Genomic DNA, 19,534 nt, shown 5'->3' with positions numbered 1-19,534 from the left:
TTTCTGTTATTCATTAAGACTTTTGCAATCAGAAGCGCTTCTGAACCATTCTCAGCATGCACAGTCCTATTATATATACTAATGGAAGCAGGGAACAGTACAAAAAGAAGAGGTAAGTGGGAAATAAGAACTGTAGGTCAAGATGTTTACTAAGAGACAGTGGGTCATTTAACACTATTAGAAATGTAACTTAAATCAACCAGCACTCACATGCTGGCCTGTATAGTAGGGGTATTCCACCATTCATATCCACTTGAGTGTTCTTATTTGCAAATCCTCAAACATAGAGATGAGGCTTCTTGATATAGATCCGAATATGTGCAAAGCTCTGCCTTCCCCCAAACTGATACTTTCAAATCTGTTGATTGCAACTCCTAGCTCATAGCCAAATTTTGAGAACTGCAGAATTGACCCATCTGGAGAGTAGCAGGTTGGGTAAGACTTGGATTAGATTGATATAGACAAAGGCAGCTCTTAACTAGATCCTAAAAGATTTAGGTTGAAATCCTACTTGGAAATAGAATTAATTTGAATTCAGTGGCTGGGTTAGCACATTTGTGCTAACCAATAATTTGGTTTGTTTGGTTTCAGCTTAGTGCAAGATATGAACCCAGCCACTGAATTGTTACTTATGCAGATGTTTTATGGTAGACCATATCAGAACTACATAATAATCATGTAACAACCTAAAAGGTGACTTTTCAAAAGAGGATCAATTATAAAGTTACCATGCTTTGTAATACTGAAGTGTAGATAAAGATACCGAAAAGATCCTGTATTTATAATTTCCTTGCTTTCCATACTATTTCAGAAAGAGCTTTCAAGATGGCATGATAGAGTTCCTATCATATGCCATCTTGGAATTGGTCAGTCTACAAATCTAATGCCATGCTAATAGGAGATGGCAGTTTACATCTGGAGGTTGGAGGATATTTCTGATGTTCAGAAGTGTTATTTGAACCATTTTTCCCCCTCTATATATACATATGTATCAGGCAAAGTAATTTTTGGATGGTGATCTAAAATTGTGATGCTGTATACCTTCCACAAAACATTTTAAAAAAACCTCTAGGCTCATCATATATACTTAAACAGTTTAATTCATAATTACAGGCTGTATTTAGAATTTTTAAACAAAGTCTATAAATAGAGGTTAACCCCGCCTGAAAAAGTTCTTACAAGCTTTTTAGAACTTTAGTAGTAATGCCATTGAAGCTGACACAACAGTGGTTTATTGAGATATTTTGAGTAAAAGTTCTGTGATCTATCAGTAACATAAAATGTAACATCAGGTGACTCAGAACTTTTAATCCTATGCCTGAATCAATGAATGAGTGTGTACATATACATGTACATGTATATATACATATGGGAGACAAAGATATTGTATTGGTCCACCAAGTATACATTTAAAAGTAAAAATGCAGTTAACCACACAACTTGCATGATTAATGCCATGAAAGTCTATGAGAAAATTAAGGTTATTAATACTTGGCAAGAGGTTTTATTTTGTTTATTAGGTGTTTAAATTCTCATTTCTCAGTGCAAAAGAGAAAGTTTATCCAAACTAATATTTAAAAAATGAGGAAACACTACTTTCTTCAAAAGACTCTTGACAGCAGCATCCACAGGTAAATGGAAATATTTTATCCTGACAGTGGTGATTATGGAATCCTTTGCAGCAGAAGAAAGAAAAAGTTTAAAACAGTTCAGTCATAAATACCATACCATGCATTGGGGCAGGGTGGTAGTGGTATAGGACCACCAATTTTGTAGGCCTGCAACCTAACTAAGCATGAACTGAGGGTAGAAAGGGAGATATCTGGAATGAATCCAACACTCTGCACTATGAAACACATTATACAGAACAGGTAATAACTTATTTTCTTTAACATTCAACCTTATTTTGACTTGGTGATCACATAAGGGTATTTAAGGTGCAACCATCAGTTGGCATTCAATAAATTATATACAACAGCAACTAACTGTTGCAAGTTATATTTTTGTGCAGTCTACTTCCTACCTTATTTCCAATTTAGCTGTCAATTTACCAATTTTGTTGCATATTTCACAAAAGAAATTGGCTCAATTAGCAGTGGGACATCAGAATTCTTGACACAGAACTTGGCCAGTCTAATTTTATGATCTCCCTGGAAAAATTCTAAGTTTCTGTTCTTTAGACTCTTAATGGACATGCAAAAAGGCAATTAATGGAGGAAAAAAAGATGCTTTCTATTAGACATCCAGTCCAGTATTGGAGCTTCCAGTAAGAAGAAAACAAGAAGAATAAAGCATTTCATATATGTAGTGTGAAATGCCATCTCTGTAAAACATATAGAAATCTTAATACTGTAATGCCAGACATGAATATTTCAATACAAGGCAGGTTTATCAGAATTTTTAATTACCTGAATATTTGCAAGCTAGATTTTTCCTTTTAAATAACTATAGTTTGATTAACTATACCGCCAGTTTTACTTACAGGCAAAATCCAGGCCACCTGGAAGAACTAAAATAATTCAGTCTTATAGGAATTGCAAATATGACCCTTCTGAAAAGACATAAAACATACCACCTAAGAATATTTTAGAACATAGATCTCTTATATGTGACTTAGCCATCTTTAAAGGACAAATGTGTTCACACAGTTACACACACCTGCATTTTTAAAGATTTTCAACACTGCAAAGAATATATTAGCACATAGAAAAAAAGTACTTTGCATGAAACATATTTGTCTTTTGAGATCGTCTGCAATATATTGCTGTGCCTCTGTATTCTAATTTTAAAACTTAAAGAGTTGTCAGGGTATTTTTTTGCATGTTAAAATAAGCTACTTTGGTGTAATAGTGTACAGTACAGAAGAATTCCAAGGTAAGTACAAATGGAAAATTGCTATATTAAACAGTTGCCAAATGAAAATAATGGATATGAAAAAGTTACAAATAAGATAATTGCTCAAAAATCACATTTGCAGGATTTAAAGCCTTTTGACTTTCCCATTCATATGTAACTTCTGATTTACTTTACATATAGCTTAGATATCCAGGGAAAAGGAGAAATGTTTGAGGCAACTCTTCACGCTTCTGATATTTCAGATTTACTGAGTGCAATTGCTAGTTCTAAATCTTCTTGCTCTTGCTGTTTTAATCTTGCTAATCGCTCTTTCTCCTCTCTCTCACTTTCTCTTTTTGCCCATTCAATCATATCTTCTTCAGTAGGATACTAAAACAGAAAAACCATGAATTTGTTAATGGAACAGCAAGTTTAAGTTTTTGAACTTAAAAAGGAAGCCCAATAATATGGAAGTGATATGCCATTGCTTCTCCCCAGGATGCTTTTTGACTTTTCTGGTAATGTCCCATCACAGTACTAACTAGGTCAGACCCCACTTAGCTTCCAGCCCAGGCCAAAAGAGGCCCAGGTACTATCATTTGCTAAATATACAGATGAATTATTTTAAAATACACCATATACTACTATTATAGTTAATCACAAAAAGGAGAAAAATAAATTTTGTGAAGAATTCTGTACTATGTGGTCAATAGATTCAGAAGGTTATTTACTTTTTATCCACCTCTTTTAAGGAAATATGTCAAATGACTGTCATGCAACAGAGCAACTAAAGATCCCACAAACATTGCAATCAGCTGCTTATTCAAATGCCTGGGTGGGAAACAGAGGCTTGCTGAATGACTGGTTGCTAAGGAGGGTGCTCAGAGCCAAGACTGTCTGGTTGCAGTATCAATTTGTATTTTTAAGTCCTCCATAGTTTGTTTTCGGACAATATTAGCATATACAGTACATTAAAAAAACCCTTATAGTTTGATACATGAACATGGTACAATATGTAATTATGGCTAGATCAAAACATCAGAAAACTTTCAGAGTCACTGTACTGTTGCACAGTAATTAATATGTTACTGTAAGCTGTAACTGACTCCATTTGTCTCCAAATATATCATGATGATAAATTATTTAAGCAAGGCATTAACTAATACGCTGGAACTCATTCATATCTACAAGGTTTACAGGAACATTCACTGTACTTATGAATCAGTCACTATTTAACTGAATGCTTCCATACTTACAGCATTAAAATTAGCAAAATTGCTGGAATCCACCTCTTTGCATACTCCACTTGGAGCAAATGGGTCAGCTTCCTGCCCTTTGCAACCATCAGAACTTGAGAAAGGCTGAAAAGGATCATTCAGTTTAAAAGAATCCGAAGACTCCAATTTGTTGATAGGTCTTTTTCCTACACCAAAATAACCAGTTAGTATAATTATGAATATGGCAAAAATATGTATTCAGTATACAGTAGTATAAGTACTACATATCCTAAACTCATGTGATTTTTCTAAAATATTCTGAAGTTACAGGATGAGGGATTGGGCAGGGAGGGTAGGTCATCTTTGCCACTATTTTCATTATATGGATGTTTCTGGGCATATAAAATGGGAGCTAGCCACTTAATTCAAATCATAGTGTTCATATTAGGCCATGTTAAAGCTGGTTCAAGTTAGCTACACGTATCAAATTAAATTTGGTGTCCAGAAACCAGTTTTTATGTTACTGTTACAGCAATTTAAAATAATAGTTTCTTTTATAATTTACTGCTTTGGACATTTTAACAAAATACAACCAAAAGTTAAGAAAAATGTCATAATTAGTTTGTGGAGTCCTTGTGGTTCTCTGAACTTGGTTGTTTTCTTGCAAATGTTTCACTACCTGGCTAGGTAACATCTTCAGTGATAGAATGGGATGGGGTTTGCTCTCTGTTTATATACAGTGGCTTGCCTTGCCAGTGTTGGTGGGGGTGGGGGTTTTGCTTTGCTCCTCTGGTAGTTCCTTTACTGCTGATTGTATGTCTGCTGATAATCTTGGTATTAATCTCTGCTTATCTGGGTGATGATTGCTGGTGAGATGTTCTGGTCTTTTGTTTTCTTTTTATTTTCTTTTATTTTTTTAGCACACGGCATACAATGCCAGGGAGTCTACAATGTTTTTATATATGGTAGATGTTCTGGTGCCAGCAATTGCTAGTTCATTTATTGCAGTGGTGCACCACAAGAGGGCGAGCTAGCTTTGCACCAGCTGGCCAGCAGCATTCCTAGGGAGGTCGGCTCATCCAGGAAGTTTTTTCTTTCTCCACCGATCCTTTCACCGATCGCACCTGGGCAGGTCCAGCACTGATTCCTGTTCCCTGTGCTGCCAGCGTTTCCCCCCACCGAAATGGGGTTACCTATTTATCTACTCACAGATGATATACTTTCGAACTGCTAGGAGGGCAGGAGCTAGGGACGAAATGACAGGAGCTCACTTCCGTCACACGGAGCTGGGCTCAGGCTGTTGGAGAGTTAACCATTTCTGGCCAGCAAACTCCAGTGTCATGAAGCCACTGCGCCACCGCGACCTTTTCCTTTTTATTGTCTCTTTTGAATAGTGTGTAGATGTGGTTTATCTCTATGTGCCTGTTGATGGCTACCTTGTCTAATACCAAGCTTCCAGGAATTCCCTTGCATTTTTGGATTTAGCTTAGTCTAAGATGCTGACAGCTTCCCAGCTGAAATTATGGTTAAGTCTGTCCATGTGTTGTGAGATTAAGGAGTTTTCATCGTGTCTTCTGACTGCTAGTTGGTGTTCATGGATGCGCTCTGCCAGCCTTATGCCTGTCTGTCCTACATAGTGGTTGTTACAGTCCTTACACTGTACGTTGTAGATGACTCCTGTTTTTTCTTCTTGGGCTACTGGGTCTTTTGGTTTACTTAAGATGTTCTGGGGGGCTTTAGTTGGTTTGTGCACTATAGAGATGCTGTGTGGTTGTAATAGTCTGTTGGTTGTTTCTGATACATTTCTGATGTACAGCAGTGTTATCCTTTTCATGACTTGTGTTGGTTGTGTTGTAGTAGGTTGAGTGGTCAGGCACTTTTTGATAAAGTTGTGTGGATATCCATTTTGTTGGAAGATGTTGTATAGGTAGTCTGTTTCCTTTTTCTGCTGTTCTAGGTTGCTGCAGTGCATTGGCACTTGTTTGAATAATGTTCTTACATGGCTCCTCTTGTGGGAGGTTGAGTTGTTACTTTAGTAATGGAGTACTTGGTTAGTGTGGGTTGTTTTCCGATAGACTTTAGTTTCTAATTTGCTGTTGTTTCCTCTGCTGTTGAGGATATCCAGGAAGGGCAGCGTGTTGTTGTTTCCTCCCTTTCTGGTGAATTTTATTCCTTTAAAGATGTTGCTGATAGTTTCATGTGTCTCCACTAGTTGTTCCTTTTTTATTATAACAAAGGTCTCATCTACATAACAGAGCCATACTTTTGGTTGTATGTGTGGAAGTGCTATAGTTTCTAGATGTTGCATTACAATCTCTGCTGTTGTCAGGTTCAGCCCAAAGAACTCCACAAGACAGTACAGTTACAGTTCTATTGCATTTATTAGCTTCCACCTACAAGACAGAATCTCATCAGACTGAATCTAAACTTCCCAAGCTAGCAAGCAAACACTGTGAATTCCTTAGGGTGGTGCCAGCCTTATCCTCTTCACCTTCCCACGCTCATTCTGGGGGCTAAGGAAATGCTTATCTCCCCAAGCGCAGCCTTCGCCATACCATTCCATCACAGCTATGAATCCTGAGAGTGGTGATCCCATGGGTGTACCTCTGATTTGTTGGCATATTTGTCCATCAAACTGAAAATAGGTAGTGAGGCAGAGATTGATAAGGTCCATGATTTTGGGTATTTCGATCTTGGTATATTTGGGTAGGTTGGGTGTGTTGTGTAGTACTGTTGACATGGATTCTTTCGCTAGTTCTGGGTTCATGGATGTAAAGAGTGCTGTGACATCAAATGAGACCATAATTTCATCTTCATCTATGTGTACATCTTTGATTTTCTGGAGGCACTATAGCGAGGAGTTGATGGGATATTCACTTCTCTCTAAGAAGTGAGATATCTAAGCCTTTTTGTCAGTTCTTTCACTATGTTATATGTTGGAGTCCCTGATAAAGATACAATTGGTCAGAGAGTTATGTTGGGGTTGTGTATTTCTGGTCGTCCACAGAAGTGTGGGAAGATGGGTCCACTGCTTTTCATCCGCCACTGTTCTTCTTTTGTGATATGGCCTTTCTTGGTTAGGTCATTAAGGGTTTTCTTGATCAGGTTGTCTAGTTTCTGTATTGGGTTGGTGTTAACTGGGATGTGGGTTTCTTTGTTCTCTCATATTTTTTTGGCTTTTTGTAAGTATTGTGATTTATCCATAACTGTGGTTCAGCCTTCGTCTGCTGGGAGGATGATGGTGGTTTGGTCCTTCTTTAGGCTTTTGAGGGCTGCTCTGTCCTCTGCTTGAGTTGGTGCTGATTCTGTGTTCTTCTGATCTGTGGTATGATTGTCCGCCTTATGTTTTCTTGGGTCTCTGTGTTACGTCCAGTGGTTTTAAATGCTGCTTCTAAGGCTGCACAGAATTCTAGCTGATTAGCATTGTCCATGTTATAGCTGAGGCCTTCTGGAGGATGTTGTGTTCTGCAGTGGATAGTGGTTGGCTGGACATGTTAACTACCCATTCAAGTTCAGGTACCTCTTGGTTTCTGGGGTTTAGTTTGAGCAGTTTAGTTCAAAGTTTTGTTTTTCTTTTCTCAGCTTGTCTTAGGGATGTGCTCTTGATGGTGGTTGTCAGTATATTACAAATTAGTTTGTAACTGAACTGGGCATTCTTATAATGGAAGATGGGGGGAAAAAAGCATAGAATGCTCCCCTTACAGTTTCATTAAATCTGAAAAAAAAAAAACTCTACATAAACCTTAGCATTTATAGATTTAACGCTGTCTCTTACCAGGCGGGGGAGGACAAGGTCTGGTAGGTGTTCCAGTTTTAGGAGGCAAAGCAGGAGGAATATCTTCATTTTTGGCCGGAGGTTCCTCAAACAAATTTTTTGTTATAACTATATTGTTAACAGTACCTGTTGCAGATGAACTAAAAGGATCCTCATTGTTTGTCTTTAAAAAAAAGACAGGAAATAACTTCATTATATTCAAATTGTGATCTTTTGTTTTATTTATTGATCATTATAAGCATTATACTACTACTGTTCCCAACTGTTGTTTACTAAGCTACTATGAATGTCATTACCTCATTCCCACAAGCCACCGTTTTCTACCACAAAGCAATGCTTTAACCTATCAAATGCTCCATTTTTAGAATATGTTCCTAATCATATGTGTGCTTTAATATCTTCCTTAGAGGTGCTATTTGAAGTTTCAACTTTATAGTATATTTATAGGATACAGACCAAAGGTTATATAGCACTCCTCGTTTAGCAGCTATCTCATTTAGTGACCATTAGCAAATACGACAGCAATAATAATTATAAAAAAATCATTTTCAACCAATGCAAGCACTTACAACCAAATTTCTGTGCTTTACAACAATGCACACCAGAGCGAGAGTAATGCTGAACGAGAGAACTTTATCTGAATGAGACAGCAGCAACCAGTGATCTTCACAGGATCTTTCTCACGTGTTCGCTTAGTAACAATTTTGCTTCCAATTTAAGGAACAGATTGTGGTTGCTAAATGTGGAGAGGGGGTACTATTTGATAGGGATTTGGGGTCTTCCAAGAAGAAATAATTAATTTCTATAGTTACTCAGCTGTTTCATCTTTGTTTACTATTACTTTATTAAATATTAATGATAGATAGGTAGATGTTTGCCATTGTAAGATCCTTTTGATTCAGGTGAGAGGTACATGTTTAACAAAACATTTTAATGGCTTCTTTGGAAAAACTATTTTTGTGTAAAATTGCTATTTGGCAAGCAGATATATACATGGCCTTCAATATTGTGTTTCTGTTGTATCATTTTCCCCAGCGCTGAATGATGAAACTGAATTGACTGATCCTGAGCACTGTGAGTCTCATTAGAGAACTTATCTTCTTAGATTGAAAGAGAGAGAGAGAAATGAAGAGCCTTCTATGTGGTAGCGATTTTCACCATCAGTGCACCCATACATACAACTGTGCACTCAATTTCACTTTTTCAATATCAATCGTACTGCAACAAATCCAAGTCTGGCTTGGTTTATTGAATTATTACTATAAGAATGTACCAAATGTTTCAGCTTCAGAAATAAGCTGAATATTGTCCATTCCAAAGATTACACTTTGAGAAATGAATAGGAAGGAAATCACCAAATGAATTGGACTATATGAGTGCCTATGATGTAATTTCACATTAACCACAATGCTTTCATGAAGAAAACAAGTAATCCCATAGTTAATGAGGCATAGTTCAACGTGGGAATCAATTCAAGTTATCAACATTTGATTTATATTAAAATATTTGCTGAAGTTTTAATCCCCAGAAGTTTGTTTCTGTTATTGCAGCAATTTTATGCTTTTTCCACAAGCATTAATCATTTCAAATTACCTTTGACAAAGTGCTGAAGTCAGCAAAATCACAGCCAAATGATTCATTCCCAAACAAAGATGCAAAGGGATCTGTAGCTGTAGTAAGCAAAGGAAAACATGAAGAAAAGAAGGTAAATTCAATGGACTACACATGCAAGGATGAAATAAGAATCAGTTGGATGTAGTGGTAAAGGCATCAGGCTAGAAACTGGAGACCGTGACTTCTAGTCCCTCCTTAGGCACAAAACCAGTTGAGTGACCTTGGGCCAGTCACTCTCTCTCAGCCCTAGGAAGCAGGCAATGGCAAACCACTTCTGAAATCTTGCCAAGAAAACTGCAGGGACTTGTCCAGGCAGTCGCCAGGAGTCAACACTGACTTGAAGGCACCAAAAACAAACAAAAAAAAAAAAAAAAGGAAAATGAAAAACAGGAAACTAGTTACTTTATTTATTGAACTATCAGCATTTTTCACCAGATATGAAGAATGCTTATGAGGAGCTCACCATCACTCAGCTCACATTCACTTAATTATATGGAGTTAAACTAAAAATGTCTCAAGAATGTTGTCAAAATATTTAGAAGTTATTCCAAGAGGTGGTAGAAATCATTTTTGCTCACTGTGGCCCTCAAAATGTACAAAGGTATTCAAACTCAGAATCAGATATAATGAGTCTTAAAACATTTTAGTTTTCTATTTCACTTGTCTGCAGACTGTTACAATGAGATACAGGACATCTGATGCTACTTGGAAGGCCCACTGCATAAAAAAGGCACGGCCATGCAGTTCACTATTTCTAGAAGGTGACAGGTAAGTTACAGTTTCTTTTTACACAATGTTGCCATGACTGCTCCCTATTGGTAAATACATTTTTCATCAAAATAATAATGTGATCCCCTCCCACCATACTCTGTTAAATGTCCTAAATAAGTGTGTTAAGAAGCAATACAGTTGGAAAGAAGAATGTACAAAAATCAAAAGACAAGACTGGCTGGCAGGCACCAGCTTGTCACTGGTGTTTTTTGAACTATTTGTGCAGGTACAGAACTTAAAAGGGAAATTATTAAACTGCATAATTTCACTAGCATGCTTGACAATTAAAAACAGTCAGCAGCAGCCATAATTCAGTATTGGAGCAGACTTGTCTTGAAAAGATCACCTCACAGGGCTGTTGTTGTGGGGAAAATAGGAGGAGGAAGAAATATTAGGTATGTTCGCCACCTTGAACTATTTATAAAAATAACAAAGGCAGGATAAAAAATCTTGGAAAAAAAAACTAAAGTAAGCTGGGCATGATAACGAGTATAATGGTGGAGGTGGTACTGCAGGAACTATCTTCACCACTCTGCTTCCCAGTAAAATGTCCTTGGTAATCCATGTCCACTGTGGTAGCCATTTTGTGTGAGCAGCTACAATGTACTCTCAAAAATCCATGTATGCCCAATAACTCAAACGGGTTAAGACTGTCATTATAATTTCTTACCTGGATCACTTGATGCAGTCACAGCAGTTCCACCAGGAGCAAAAGGATCATTATGTTTCAGTGTTTCTGTCTAAAAGTTAAAAACCATTAACTAGCTTGCTGCAGATTCTCAAAATCAGACATGCTAATTTTTGCCTGAGTATTAAGACAGAAATCTAAATGAACATTTAACTGCATCTGAACCTTTTAAAATATATTTCTTCCAGTCACTCGTATTAGCTTTTCAGGAACTTATTTTCAGATCTGCAGTATTAAAACAAATTCTGTTTTATCTGAAGCACCAGCAACCCTTCACATACTACTAACTGAACCAACCTATTGGTATTCATCCAGAAGTTATTAAAATACCAGCACTGTAAAGAATGCCAGTACTCTACCCCGGGCATCTATAAAGACCAGTACTCTTAACCCTAGGGTTCTGCAAAATGTAACACAATAAATTATACTGGCCATGAATGAAAGGAACTACCAAGTAGATTCACTTAAAATAAAAAGGAAATGGTGAAGAGTTGTTTTAATAACTCCCTAAGTCACAACAGTTCTATTTAGCCATTGTAAAGTCTCATACCATCTAATAATTCTAGATTTCATTAAACACCAAGAGAGTCAGATTGTCTAAGCAAAGCCCCCAGGTGATCTCAAAGATTCATGATGCAGCTGCAGAAATAAAGAGTCAAATGTCTACTGCCTTTGAAATACATGTGTCCATAGAGAACAAGAAACAAGCAGAGTTTATTAATTAACCTTATGGAGGCATTTCATATCAAAACCCACCATGCATGTAAGATTAATCTCTTCTCTCGGACTTACTGTGGAATTGTTGTTGCTGGTTGCACTGAAGGGATCGACATTCCCAAAGGGATCTGAGGATGACTGCTTAAAAAAGTTGTCAGCAGCAAAAGGATCTGAACCTTTAAATGGATCACTACCAAAAGGATCTTAAAGAAAGCCAAGCCAAAACAATGTTACTAAAAGGCATGTTTAGTAGCCTCCTATTGGAAATATTTACCACAGAAACAATAAAATGTGCATAATTTTAATATTACATTGCTAGTTTAAGTATTATTTATCAATTAGAACACTAACTAAAGCTCCATGCTACATACTGTTCCCCAGCTCAAAGCCTACTTCTACACACTGAAATGTTTAATGTACACGAATCTTTTCCAAAATTGTGCCCCCCCCCCCCGGTTTGGCCTACAGCTCCCATCATTCCAGCTCACTGATACACTGACTAAAACCAAAATACCTGGAGCATTTATACAACAAAGCATTCCACCAAGCTAAAATCAAAATACCTGGAGGATTTATACAATAAAGAATTCCACCAAGCTAAGCAGTCCTTATATTCTTTAATTATGCATTCACATCATCTTGAACATCTTGCTTCTGAATGATTAACAGGAAAGAAAATGAATACTCACCAATCTTGCCAAATGGATCATCCTTGAAAGGATCATCTATTTTAAAGAGTAAAACACTGCACATAAAAATCTTTCCCAGCTTATGTGGAGAATATCAGGATAAAAATAAAGGTATATACTTATCTTGTTCTGTGCCAGAACATCATGGAGAATAGGGTCATGGAGCTTTCCAAAGAGCAAAAAAGGCTCCCCTTTACACAGCAATAGTTTTTTTTAAAACATTTTCTCCACTGATATCCACTGAGAACTATTGGGACCTTTGCCCATTCAAACTCCTAAGACTGCAAGTCTTCACTCTCCACAAATAGAAAAGGAAACAAGTGTATCTCAACTATAAAGAATAAGGAAGATAACCTTGACAGAGATATGCAAGCTTTGTTGCCAAAGTGACAAAGGATAAAACACATTTTAAGTCCACATCAGCCAGATAATGTTCAGAAGTGGATCAGACAGACACCTTCCCAATTCACTGAACTATAAGTAGTAGGAGGAGATAATTAATTAGACTCGCAAGTTCTCTTATTATAGCTGACCTCAATAAAATAGTTTTAACTTTCCTGTGGAGTTGATTTCCTGGTCTGGGCTATCTAGTGAGGCTGACATCAACTGAGCATCAGTAGACAGATCTTCACTTATTTGGCTTTTATTTACTATATGCATTTTTTAAAAAAAGGCAAAACTTTCAAACAAGGGAAATTTAACTGGGGACAGGAATAATATACATAATATCTAACAAAAATATAGAATGATGTAATTGATTTAGTTCAACCACCTTGATCAGTGCAGGAATCCAAATTAAAGCACTCTCATCAAATGGTTGTCTAATCGCTGCTTGAAGGCATCCAATGAAATTGAGCTGACCTCATTGGAAAATTGGTTACACTGTCAATGGAAGTGTCATTATGACTCCTTAGTAAATTGTTATGGAAAGAAAACTGAGCATACTTACTACCAACAAAGGGGTCAGACTCAAAGAAGTCCAAATTGGCTCCTGTTGTCTGATTGGAGAGTTGATGGGAATCTTCATTTACTAGATCCTCCTAGAAGAAAAAAAATGTTAAATTATTCAAAAGTATATATTATCATTCATCCTATCATATAAGTCATCTCTTCCACATATATCTAACTTAGGACAACAAACACTTCCCCAAAATCAATTAAGTCACCAAATAAATAAATAAATAAATAAATAAATCTTGAGAGTACATGATTTCCTTAAGGTTAATTACATCATAATAAACTAGAGTTCAGATCCTGAGTACCAGTGAATGGATTTCTGCTTATGGATCCTCCCAGTCTTGGCATTAGTATAGAAATTATTTTAGTCTGAATTTGTCCATATGGGCTGCTTTGGAGGATACTTTGCAGGATTCCTATGGGGATAATGGAAAAAAATCCGACTCCACACATAGGTTTTTTGCTAGACTCCATAAATTTGAGACGCTTCTCTTACACTAGTTCACAATCACTGATACCACACCAATCTACAAAACGTAGATGCTTCCCAGAAGTTGTATATTAAAACACTGTTCAAATGCACCTTTTTGGTAATATCCGATGATAGATCCTCTTTCTCCTCTTCTGCATCTACATGTGTTGTTTCAGGACTATTTCTAGCCTTTTGGGGGGAAAAAATCACATGTATAAGTTCTCCCTACAACATTCTGGGGGTTGTGCATAATTTCCGTGCATAATTCTTTTCTACTGCCTATTATTTAAGAAAAATTGGCTTGACAAATCTATATAATGTCACTCCCGAATTATTCTTCACAATGTGTTCAACTCTGACATGCACTTCTAGTATCAACAATGTTCACTCAAACTCTTTTAATCGTGGTAAAAAGCAAACCTTATAAAGAAGAGTTTATATATCTTTTTATAATTAACTGCAGCTATACTGTGTAAAAGGGTAGCTGCTGTATTTTTGAAGTATGTTAAGAGTTACATCTAAAAGGGCAATATAAAACCAATGTTGCTCTGTTCAATAAAATCTGTAGGCTAAAATAACTGTGCAAACTTTAGAAAGAATTGAGATTGTTCACATTTTTCTTTTGGAAGAAAATCCATGGTCCTTACACTGTTCCCCTAATATTATGCTGGATACTATGAATTGGGCAAATCCAAAATAAAAAGTATAACAACACATTCAACCCTCCCTGAAATCTCTGAACTAGGTAGTTGGTAACAACTTATTCAAAAATATTTTGATTAATTCATCAATCTACATATATACTCTGAACTTGTTCTAGAACAAAACTATGTTGCTGGATGGCTGTAGCTGTGACACTCAAGCTTCACTACACATTTTGATCAGATTTTATAACTAATCCAGGCACCACTCACAGGAGTTTCATAATTTACTTGTTCAGAATCTGCTGAATTCTCTCTTTCGGCATTCTCATTTAGGTTAACAGTTTCACTGCTGCTGTTGCTGAGGCTAGAATGATCTGCATTCCCATTAATTAATATGCCATGTGGCTGAACTTCCCAGTTAAACTGGTTGTTTTCCAACTCTTTGAGCTCCAACAATTTTTCTTGCACCTAAGAGGAAATCATCATCATCATCATCATCATCATCATCATCATCATCATCATCATCATCTAGCAGCAGACAAAAGGGTAAAAACAACATGCCTAATATTCTACCTTACTCATAATTTTGGATGACTGACTATCAATTAAAAGCAATCAGCAATAAACAAACACAATTTAAAACAACACATCACACTTGTAGCAATTCATGAAGCATACATCCACAATACCAGGATAGGCTCACTCAACAGCCTGGCCCAATGCCCAGGGGAAGAACCAGGTCTTCAGCACCTGACAAAAGGCCTGCAGGGTTGGGGCCATCCAAATCTCAGGGAGTATGCTGTTCTATAGGGCAGGTGCTGCAACAAAGAAGGCATGCTTCCTGTGGTCCCATTAGATAACACTGTTTAATAGAGGGGACTTTAATCATGCCCCTTCCCATCAGACCTCATGGAATGAGCAGAAATGACTGAAGATGTGCAGCCCCACAAACAACCTGGCCCCATGCTATGAAGGGCTTTGTAGGTGGTGACCAGCACCTGGTTACTTCCTAGGATTTCCACCCAGAAGCCACCAGTACACTTCATGTTGCATTCTGGACCAGGTGTAGCCTCTGAGTACTTTTCATTCTTAATTTTCATTGCCATATGAAAAATATGGCATTGGACCAAGGATCTCTGCAAACAACTCATATTCAATGAAATAAAAAATGGTATCAATAAAAAGAAATGCTGTTATTGCACTTCAGTCCAGTACCACAAACTTTTATTTTCCAATGTTGAAACAGAAGGTTTGTTTTATCAAGCATCATATGTTATTTTGCTCATCTATTAAATAATATTCATATAAATGAAGAACTTTGCAAACATATACTATCTAGCTTTCTAGATTTCATAGTACCTCTGATCTCACTGTTGATAAAGTCACCCAATAACAAACCATATGTGGGAAGGGAAGGGGGAAGGGGGGAATTTCTTAAGCGCTTTCCAGGATGCATTTAGATGTGGCATTGGACCAGAATGGGGAATGGGGGAAGTGCAATGTGTGGATCTCTCAGCATTTAATACCACTGAAAATAACTGAGGTTGGAAGTGGAAAGCATTGTTTTTCAGTGATGCATGTCATTTCAGGTGTTATTAGAAGCTGGCACTGGATGACTTCTGCTCATTCCCCTGGGAATTATGGGATCCCACAAAGTTCTATTTTACTTCCCATGTTATTGAACATATTCAATAAGGGATAGTGCATGGGTTTGAAGCGAATGATATTCAGCTGCACTTCTCCTGAATTAGGTGTCTTAAGATATCCAACACAGGGTCAGATATCTTGGGAGCCCCAATGTTTTGGAGCTGTAAAGGAGTGGTTATAAAGAATAAGCTAAAGCTAAATTTGTACAAGCAGAATTTGTTGACTCTGGGGACTTGACCTCAGGATTTGGGAGATATGGATGACCTGAAAAGAATCACACTTCTCCTTAAAGATTAGGTTTATAGCTTAGGGATCCTCCTCGATCAGCAATGATACCTTTGTATCTGATGGCAAGGGAGACCCTTTTATCTACTTCAGCTAATTAAACCAAAAGCAACCATTCCTACCAGATGGAGACTTGGTGACAGTGTCATATACATTGATAACCTCAAGGCTGGATTTTTACAACATGCTCTTTGTAGGGTAGCCTTTGAAGATGATCTGGAATTATGACTGACCCAGAATCTGATACATATGGTCATGAGTGGCGCTTATAGGAGTGCCATATCAATGTCATGCCGAAACAGCTGCACTAGGCAACAGCTGCCTTTGGAGCCCAATTTAAGATGCTCAGCATGGTGTATAAAGCCTTATATGGCTCAGATCCTAATTACCTGCAGGGTTGCCTATTCCTCTATAATCTATCTACACACTTAGATTTTCGATGAGGAACCTTTCTGGGTCCTGCCACAGATATAATATTGACAATTAACTTTCCCCCCCTGTGGCATAGCCTGTGTCATGGAACGACACAACAAGGGGACTTAAAAGATGATTCTTTATCCAAGCATTTTAATTTTTTTTTGATGCTGCTAGTTTTAATTGTTTTAACTGTGATGCTGAATTCTAAATTTAATTTTAGATATTGTAAAGCACACAGAGCCCTAAAGTAGTGATTGGTGGTAAATAAATCTTTAAATATATAAAAGGGTCACTTCCTTGTAAGATGGGCAGTGCCCAAATGTAAAATATAAATAAAATTAATAAATAAAAAATAAAAGAGTAACATCAATACACACATATTCCCCTATCTTGAGATAATACCTCACACATATGAACTACAGTCCATGAAACCGAGCATTTACACAATAAATAATTTTCTATTATGAATGATACAGCCATTAATCAAAAAGCCAGAAAAGGAAGAATTCAGCTTTAAAATCTGAGTTCAGGTTTATTTCTTAGTGCAGTGTAGAATGACACAGTAACAGTGGTAACTGAGGAAATCTAACAGTGGAAGCATGATGGAAAAGAAGAACCATTTCAGATGGACTTACCGAAGTGATTTCTTGTTGGGAGTCCTGAAGATCCTGCTGAAGGGGAACTAACTGCAATTTTCCTTCCTCCACACTTTTCTCTAACTCTGAGGTTTCCTGTTGTAGCCTGCTGAGCTCTTCTTGGGCTTTACTCAAATCATCCTTATACCCAAAGATCTTGGACTCCTGCTCTGCTATGTCTTTCTTTAGCGATGTAATCTATAAAGTGAAAGTTGAATATAAAGCTAGCTAGCAACTGCACACACGTTGTCCCCATGAATATTTTTAATAAGAAAGAGCTAACCAAATCAGAAGCACATTTTACTGTAGCATTCTAATACTTGAATTCTGAGATACGCTTTCATGGCATATTCAAGAAAAGAAGCTGTACTGCATAAACACTATCCTTGCTGTGTCATTTTACCAGATGGCCTAGATAAAATATTCCTGAAGTGCAAAATCATGATTTGGAGAGCTGAAAGTGTGCCAGAGGCTCCCTCCTCTTGTTTCTGCAGGCTTCATGTTTGTTTATTCTTAAATTTAAAACATAAATTTGAGTGGACTTGAGTCTCCTGTTCTTCACATGGCCTGGGAAAAATCACCACATTTTCCTGTTTCAACTGTTTCTTTCTCTATTTACTGAACTATACAACTGACAATTAAAAATATGATTTATTTATAAATGGATGCTTACAAACAGACTATGTATGGATGTTGACAATGAAATATAATAATCTTTTACTGAAACTGTTACATAAAGGTGGTATAATGCTTAAATTAAGAGAATGCCCTCTGGAATAACTCCATTTTCAGTAGTTTCCTGAAAACCAGAAGGGAGGAAGCAAGTCTGACCCCCTATTCCAGAGTATCAGCATTGCCACAGAAGAGCAGTGCCTTCTAGCCTCAGCCCCCCTCAACTCCCAGAAGTGTGGGGCTACAAGCAGTTTTTCTTACTGCATCTAGTGGTTCCTTTGTTGCTCTTTTCCTCTTTTTTTACTGTTTCGTTTTCCCTTTGTTTTATTTAATTAATAACAGCCAGAAAAATCACAATACAAATACAGTTAAAACTTCCACAATAACTACTAACTAAAACTATTCAAACTGTAAACCCTGTTACACAACAGAGAATAAACAATAGTCCAACAACTCCCACAGCAATAAAAACAACAATGATGGTGGGAATTACTAATTTTTAGTACATTTATTTCCGTGCCAATCTCATTACAAGGAATCCCCAAGTGTATACATCACATATATATTATAACAGTCCCACTGAAACAATGCAGAAAACATGTGACTTTCTATAGCTGAGGTGCCAAGACTCACCAGATCAACTTCCTCTGTACATTTCTGCCTGATCATACTGAGCTGCTCTTCCAATTTGGCTTTCTCCTCATCCAGACCATTCAAAATTTCTTCTGCCTCCTGCTTCTGAGCCAAAAGGTTCTGCAAGTTATTGCTCTCCCTTCTTACTTCATCTTGAAGATCCTGAAAAGTGAAAAATACAGGCATAATGAAATTAATGAAAACATCCATCATATGATGTTTAATGATTTTAATTTTGTGATGTAAGATGAAGGGGAAAGGATGTGAACAGGTAGGTACGTATTAGAAAAATTGAAAAAATAAAAAAATAGTCTCAGCACACATGCATTATAGGGATTATTATGAAAAAAGGCATATGAAATTTATAGGATATATTCAGAAAAGGAAACAAGTAAATCAGACTAGAGGTTTAAATATAAAGAAGGGTATGAGAAAGGAATGAGACAGATAAATTGAAGAAAAATAATACTTAACCAAAAATATGTTCAGAAAAATTGTCTCTTAGAAACCAATGTGGTAAGGTTCAGTGGGTGGAAATGCCAGATGGGCAACTTAAGGTAGAGAATAAAATGTCTCTCAAACTGAGGCCTGTTGGCTATTGCTGGGCCTCACTCATAAGAGTGGCCCAGAAACAGGAGGACTGCAATTTATCCTGTGCTACCTACAGCCTGTATCCAAAGACATTTTTGCTAAGACACTGCAGGGTACAAGTAACTATCAATGAAGTACAATACATTTCAATATTTATTAAAGATAAAAAGCTTCAAACAATTTAGAATTTGTCTTCAGCAAAGCTTTCAATATCACTAGAATTAAACTTGATTAAATTTGTAGTATTTAAACTTAACAGAATAATTTGATTGTGA

General features: G+C 36.9%; 1 protein-coding gene across 3 annotated transcripts in view; it reads right to left on the bottom strand.

Annotated features, from left to right (window-relative positions):
* Window positions 1–1,082: 1,082 nt before the first annotated feature.
* Window positions 1,083–19,534, bottom strand: part of EPS15 (epidermal growth factor receptor pathway substrate 15) — a 62,888-nt gene continuing 44,436 nt past the window's right edge. For 2 of the 3 annotated variants that reach the window (XM_007431244.4, XM_088154238.1), the window contains 12 exons: window positions 18,669–18,830; window positions 17,364–17,561; window positions 14,650–14,847; window positions 13,847–13,924; window positions 13,256–13,346; window positions 12,307–12,342; window positions 11,693–11,820; window positions 10,883–10,952; window positions 9,421–9,497; window positions 7,828–7,990; window positions 4,092–4,258; window positions 1,083–3,225 (listed from right to left, as the gene is read on the bottom strand). In XM_007431244.4, coding sequence (XP_007431306.1) covers window positions 3,079–3,225; window positions 4,092–4,258; window positions 7,828–7,990; window positions 9,421–9,497; window positions 10,883–10,952; window positions 11,693–11,820; window positions 12,307–12,342; window positions 13,256–13,346; window positions 13,847–13,924; window positions 14,650–14,847; window positions 17,364–17,561; window positions 18,669–18,830 — 1,515 coding nt within the window. In that variant the 3' untranslated portion in view covers window positions 1,083–3,078. The remainder of the gene's footprint in view (window positions 3,226–4,091; window positions 4,259–7,827; window positions 7,991–9,420; window positions 9,498–10,882; window positions 10,953–11,692; window positions 11,821–12,306; window positions 12,343–13,255; window positions 13,347–13,846; window positions 13,925–14,649; window positions 14,848–17,363; window positions 17,562–18,668; window positions 18,831–19,534) is intronic. The other variant, XM_007431245.4, reaches the window with a different exon arrangement.

Source organism: Python bivittatus, unplaced genomic scaffold, assembly GCF_059951505.1.
Source record: "Python bivittatus isolate LINGU-HERP-01145 unplaced genomic scaffold, Pbiv_v1 ctg000700_np1212, whole genome shotgun sequence".
Taxonomy (NCBI): domain Eukaryota; kingdom Metazoa; phylum Chordata; class Lepidosauria; order Squamata; family Pythonidae; genus Python; species Python bivittatus.
This window is presented reverse-complemented; position numbering and strand designations above follow the sequence as displayed.